The 7,089-nt window shown below is 38.1% G+C and overlaps 1 protein-coding gene across 1 annotated transcript in view; it reads left to right on the top strand.

Moving 5' to 3' along the window:
* The window catches only part of TENM3 (teneurin transmembrane protein 3), a 370,730-nt gene that overhangs the window by 358,340 nt on the left and 5,301 nt on the right, over positions 1 to 7,089 (top strand). The window contains 3 exon segments of the mRNA XM_031064333.1: positions 1 to 185; positions 1,375 to 2,986; positions 4,802 to 4,932. The exon segment at positions 1 to 185 is cut by the window's left edge and continues 27 nt beyond it. Coding sequence (XP_030920193.1) covers positions 1 to 185; positions 1,375 to 2,986; positions 4,802 to 4,932 — 1,928 coding nt within the window.

The raw sequence follows: 7,089 nt of genomic DNA, 5'->3' as shown, positions 1-7,089 counted from the left end.
ACCCCACCCTGTGGCTCCCGAGCAGCAAGCTGATGGCTGTCAATGTCACCTATGCATCCACAGGTCAAATAGGCAGCATACAGAGAGGCACGACTAGTGAAAAAATAGAGTATGATGGACAGGGAAGGATAGTGTCTAGAGTGTTTGCTGATGGGAAAACCTGGAGTTACACATACTTGGAAAAGGTAAAGAACACTCAGGTTTTTTAAAATGCTTGGAATGTGCTGAAATTCTGCAGCACCTCACTGCTGCATACAAAGCAAAAATAGGTAGTAGAAGCACATTGCAATTATTCTAAGTATCAACATGTGATTCCAAGGGGAATGTTTAATTCCACAGATATGTAATCATGCTGTAGGTAATTGCTAGGAATTGATGTGTGTTTAAATTATTTAGGCCACTGACTAACAAGAAGCATCTGCATTTACCTTTTATCTTAACACTTAAAATAAGGTACAGGGACTATCTGCAGTTCAGTTCAACTGAAAATAATTTGTTTGCAAATGTTCTGCTGTTGTGGGCTTTTTTCACTACCAAGAAAACTGTTTTTTCTAAATAGTTACAGCTGTCAGTTTGTACTTGCTAAATGTTGTAGCATCAAAATAAGGGATAGGCAAAAGATTAGGAATCAATACATATGTAACAATTGCTGAATGATAGCTCTCCTAGAAATATCTGTGAAAATCACCCTTGTGAGAAATGCAGAAAGAGAATCTATGTCTTTTAGGGGTTTAAATATATTTCTGTTGAAGGTGTTGCTCAGCAGATACTGTTTACTAGTTACCACAGACTTAATTTAATCAAGACCTGTGATACATAATAGCCACGCATTAGGAAAATGTCAGAATAATTCAAGTAGCTCCCTTCAATATGAATAATCAAACTGTTGTTTTGCCTATGTCTCAAAAGCTTACAGAACAAGAACACAGTATTCAGAGATCTCAGGATAGTCAAATTCTTCAAAATCATCTCTAATTGTAAGAGAGAAGTTGTATCTCCCATATGTTGTTCTCCTCATGAGTTAATGGCTCTAAGACAGTTTTACTTCTTCCCATATTAAACATGACTTATCTGAATCCATTGACAATCTGCTGTTTAGCTGTGAATGCTTGATAAAAGAGTGATACAGTCATAACAAGTAGCAAATTATGAATGTGGAACTACTAATTACAGAACCCCTTACAATTAGGCATACAAGTAAATTAGGCAGGGAGATGTTAACAACATGTAAGGTCAATGATAACTCAATTAAAGAGGAGATAATTTTCTCAAGTGGGAATGTCACATTTTTGTGAAGAAATAGTATCAGTATTTGGCGGGAGGGGAGATACTGCACCATTTGTCACATGATAAAAATCTGTTCTTAATTTTCAGTCAATGGTTCTTCTGCTCCATAGCCAACGGCAGTATATCTTCGAATATGATTTGTTGGATCGGCTCTCCGCTGTCACCATGCCCAGTGTTGCTCGTCATACCATGCAGACTATCCGCTCCATTGGCTATTACCGGAACATATACAACCCCCCGGAAAGCAATGCTTCTGTTATCATGGACTACAACGAGGAAGGGCAGCTCCTTCAAACTGCTTTCCTGGGGACAAGCCGGAGAGTATTATTCAAGTACAGACGGCAGACCAAGCTCTCAGAAATTTTATATGATAGTACAAGAGTTAGTTTTACTTATGATGAGACAGCAGGAGTCCTGAAAACAGTAAACCTCCAAAGCGATGGTTTTATCTGCACCATTAGATACAGACAAATTGGCCCGTTGATTGACAGGCAGATTTTCCGCTTTAGTGAAGACGGAATGGTAAACGCCCGATTTGACTACAGCTATGACAATAGCTTCAGAGTGACTAGCATGCAAGGTGTCATCAATGAAACCCCATTGCCTATTGATCTCTACCAGTTTGACGATATCTCTGGCAAAGTTGAACAGTTTGGAAAATTTGGAGTTATATATTATGATATTAACCAGATCATTTCAACAGCTGTAATGACATACACAAAACACTTCGATGCACATGGGCGCATCAAGGAAATTCAGTATGAAATATTTCGGTCATTAATGTATTGGATTACAATTCAATATGATAACATGGGACGAGTGACAAAAAGAGAAATTAAGATTGGGCCATTTGCCAACACCACAAAATATGCTTACGAATATGATGTAGATGGTCAGCTCCAGACAGTTTATCTGAATGAAAAAATAATGTGGCGATACAACTATGACCTGAACGGCAACCTGCACTTGCTGAACCCCAGCAGCAGTGCCCGTCTGACACCGCTGCGGTACGACCTGCGAGACAGAATAACCCGGCTGGGAGATGTACAGTACAGGTTAGATGAGGACGGATTTCTGCGTCAGAGGGGTACTGAAATCTTTGAATACAGTTCAAAGGGCCTTCTTACTCGAGTTTATAGCAAAGGCAGCGGGTGGACAGTGATTTACCGCTATGATGGACTCGGACGACGCGTTTCCACTAAAACTAGCCTTGGGCAGCATCTCCAGTTCTTCTACGCAGACCTTACCTACCCAACCAGGATAACTCATGTCTATAACCACTCAAGTTCTGAAATCACATCTCTATACTATGATCTGCAAGGACATCTTTTTGCCATGGAAATTAGCAGTGGAGATGAGTTTTACATTGCATCAGACAATACAGGGACACCACTGGCTGTTTTCAGTAGCAATGGTCTCATGCTTAAACAAATTCAATACACTGCCTATGGAGAGATCTATTTTGACTCTAACCTTGACTTCCAGCTGGTAATTGGATTCCATGGAGGCTTATACGACCCACTGACCAAACTAGTCCACTTTGGAGAAAGAGATTATGACATACTGGCAGGCCGGTGGACAACACCTGATATTGAAATCTGGAAGAGAATTGGGAAGGATCCAGCTCCTTTTAATTTGTACATGTTTAGAAATAACAACCCAGCCAGTAAAATACACGATGTGAAGGATTATATCACAGGTAAGAGAAGGTTACTTGATTATAGCTTGGGGATGCTGTATCTACAGGCATCCAGTTTAGAGGGAGTGAGACTGTAAGCAGAAAGGGTCCTCCTGTGATCAGTTTAACACAGCAGCATCACAGAAAATATTCACTGGAAGCTAGTTGATATTTTCCAGTGTAGACTTCTGCAAGACTGCTAATGTAAATTGCTCAATAAGCTCCAGGGCTAGCACAAAGTAATGTGTACACAGCCAGGTGCATGGAAGGAGGAGTAGGATAGTATAGAAAAAGGATTGAACTTCTCTTTTGGCAAAAAAGGTGCTAGCGCGCTTACATCCATATCTCAATTCTTAGAGAACCTGTATGCTTTTTGTTGTTCTAGAGTTAGTGACGTGTAGTGTTTTCCATTATTCTACATACCAAAAATCTGACTACACGACACCAGAATTTTGGGGAAAATGTATGGCTCCAATACATTTGATTTTTTTGTATTTGAATTAAATGTAAATAATCCAATTTACACAGACATTGCCAGTCTACAGGAAGGGCTCAGCCCCACTTACTTAGGAGCTGTGAGACTACCACTTAGAAGAGCATCCTGGGAATCAAGTGGGTTTGCATTCATTTAACAAACAGCAGCTATTAAGTGGGTTGCTAGCAGGCTGCCTGGGAGTAAGAATAAAAACAGACCTCTGAATCTGTCCTCTTTTAGCAGCATGTGCTGTAGGGCATGCAGTTAGAATCAGATTCTTTGTGCCATTGAAAATCATGCACTTAGTTCAGAAATTGCCCTCAAAATACAGTTTTGGTTCTTTTCTTAACATCTTTGATGTCTGAAATGCACAGGCAGACACTGCTTATATAAGGTTATCATTACAATTGGTAATTTGGCTGACTGGCAGTTTTAGATGCAGCACCTCATGAGGCATAGCATTTATTTGAAAATGTTAGAAATTATTTTAAGATAAATATCTTTTATTTTTTGTAATTTTTGGAAAAATCTGCTTCCTTATCCCACATATTATGAGCATTCTCAAATAAAAATTATTAGGCTTGGTAAGGAGCACTCTGCCAACCTCTAAGCTTAGTTTTTGTGGAAGATAGTGTAAAAAACCAGAAACAAGGCAGAGCACTCTTTCTTGCCAAACAATTGTTAACTGATTGTTGGCACCCCTAATTTATTTTTAACAGAACATAAAATGTATCATAAATAATGTGATCTAATGATAATTTGGTATCCTGTCTGCTTACTGATCCATTTCATTAGTTTTTCATTTCATCGATCCCACATCATCTTGAAGAGAAGCAGATTTCTCTTGAATCAACAAAAAATATCTGCCAAATCATTTAAAAGGTAATTGGCCATATAGGTGATATTTCAGGAGTAGTTTGAAGTCATTACACACACCAAAAGGACAGGATGTGCTCTGCAGTACTTTTGTTTTTTTTGGCTTTGTTTAAAAGTATTGATGATGAAGGTATGACATAAAGCATGTTTAACCTGACCATGACATTCCAGTTGGTTTAGGCTATATGACAAGGAAATCTCCCCTTAATTGTGCTGCCATAATTGTTCTGAAAGTTACCAAGGCCATCAGAACCTGATTGCTGAATTCTGCAATACCTTTCAACTGAGCCTAGTACAACTCTTATATGGAATAGACATTTTCTTTTAAGTTTAGAACTGAACGTTTGCTGTATAGGTTTGCTGTTTCCATACAAAAAGAAATCAACTATGCTAAAATCTATTGTATGTAAAAAGGGCGTGGTTGCAAAATACAGAACAATTCTAATATTTCTCTCTCTTTTTTTCTTATAATTATTCCCTTTCAGATGTTAACAGCTGGCTGGTGACATTTGGCTTCCATCTGCACAATGCCATCCCTGGCTTCCCTGTTCCAAAATTTGATTTAACAGAACCTTCTTATGAACTTGTGAAGAGCCAGCAATGGGAAGACATACCAGTAAGAAACAAAACTAAACATGCAAATTGAACAAGATAGAATGTTCCCTTCCCTTCAGATCTTAGAAGGCATGGATAATTCTGACAGCCAGGGTTTTTTACTAAGTTCAATCCAAACTTAGTACCTTTATCTAGTTTAAGAAATTACAAGTGGAGGGTTTATTATAGATTTGCTAAGTTAGGTACTATTTTATAGAAGCTTTTGTTTGCTTTTAGCAATTATAAAAATTTTAAAAGACAATAATCAATGAAAAGTTTTAAGATGCTCTAAAGATGTCTAATTTTCATAGCAAAAACTACAGAGATTATATTTTTACTAACATTCTGCCTGAAGACTGTAACAGAACACTGCAGTAAAAAAAAGATGGTGAAATAAACAGAAGTGATATAACATACACATACCAGGCACCACTATACTTTTGCTTATTTTTAATATTAACCGTGCGTTATGGACACCATGTGTTATATGTAAAGATAAAATCCTGAAACTGAAATTACCTGAGGCAAATCCTACTATATCACATAAAACTCAGGTGCTTATGAAGTTCTTTGAAAGCAAAAAAAATGAACTTTCATCCTGAAAACCTGCTGCGGTTTTAAATAATGAAAGACATGCATGTGGAAGTAAAATCTATGTCTGCCATTTAAGAAAATTGTATTTACAAATTAGGCTTACTCAAAGATCAAATACCTATGCCCTCAAAAATCCTATGGTTTTTGCTTTAGAATGAAGCATTAAGAGACACTAAAATGGATGATCCCATTCTAAGCAGTCAAAGAAAAGATCCCTTTTTACAGGAATCATGATAGAGAATGTTACAAAAATTAAAAATGATACAAACTTTAAAAATCCTACAACCTAATGTAGATCAAAAGTCCTTAGAACAGTGGCCCAGCAGAAGGGAACATATGGAAGCAAACTTTGCATTCAGGAAGTTAGTTAGTTTGTTAGTTTGTTCTTTTTTAAAGCAAGGAATTGAATAATAGGGAGAAACTTTAGAGCCCAGCATGAGATTAGTGTCTGCCATGAGCAACAAAAGCAGTGAAGGAGGAGCATGGCAAGCACTCAGTTGTATTGGGAGATAAGAGATGTGACATCAGGCATGGCTGTGAAGAATGATCAGAGGTTGTTTAGGTCTCAGAGTTAGATCTCAAAGGCTAAAGAATGAAATCATCCACTAACACCAGCAAAGTCATACCAGGAATAGAACCAGTCTGGTCAAAGAGATGAGGGCAGACAGCTAGTTGTCAAAAATCTTTGGGAGAGAGCTCAATAACATGAGGAATGCCAGGAGCACCTTACATGACAGAGCGAGAAGGGTGTGATAGGAAAACAAAGATTAAAAATTCTCATGTAGGAAGAAGCTGTAACTCTGATATTCACTGGTAAACAAGCAAATGCAGAAGGAGGCAGAAGTAAACACACAAACCACTTGGTATTTTGAAACATTCTGGAGTGAATGAGTTTTACTGAGCTCTGAGGATACGTGTTAAAAAAACAAAACTTGGTCATTATGAAGTTGCTATAGCATCTTGCTGCTCTCACTAATGATTGCTGTCTACAATATATTTTGTGCCCAATAGCTTTCATGTAGGATTTACAACAGCTGAAATCCATACTCATTAGCAAATGCAGACCAAAATCTGCCACATTCAAGAAGAATGGAGAGTCCAAGTTAATTCATAATTCCCTTAGGAGTTATCCCCTCCAGTACCCTTGTGCAAAACAGAGAAGCCTTTGCGAACTTTTTGCCAAGCTTTGATCAGCAGCAAGGCTGAATTAAGGTTGTATGAATCTTAATGACTCCAGTTGGTCTCCCATCCAGAAATTTAGGAAAACAAAGCAGGCTTTTGACTCATTTGACAGCAGTGAATCAAATGGTTTAAGCAGTATTTTACTGAAAGGAGAAGGGGTCAATTGGAAGATAAACTGGATCATTATCAAAAACCAAATACTCATTTTCTAAAGTGCAGCCAAAGCTATTTAAATCTTTGTTTCCTGCTGAGGCAACTGCCAGGGCAGCTGTCTGCTCCCCACCTCTATCAGAACAGCTCGTTCACAGCTTGTTGCTGTTAAAGCCCAGGGTTAGACCAATAAGATGTGTCTATTCTGCACAGTTTTGAGGTCTCATCCCAACCACAGCTGACCCTGTGATTT

The sequence above is a fragment of the Geospiza fortis genome, unplaced genomic scaffold (assembly GCF_000277835.1).
Source record: "Geospiza fortis unplaced genomic scaffold, GeoFor_1.0 scaffold40, whole genome shotgun sequence".
NCBI lineage: Eukaryota > Metazoa > Chordata > Aves > Passeriformes > Thraupidae > Geospiza > Geospiza fortis.
Note: the sequence above shows the minus strand (reverse complement) of the source record. Positions and strands in the feature narration are given on the sequence as shown.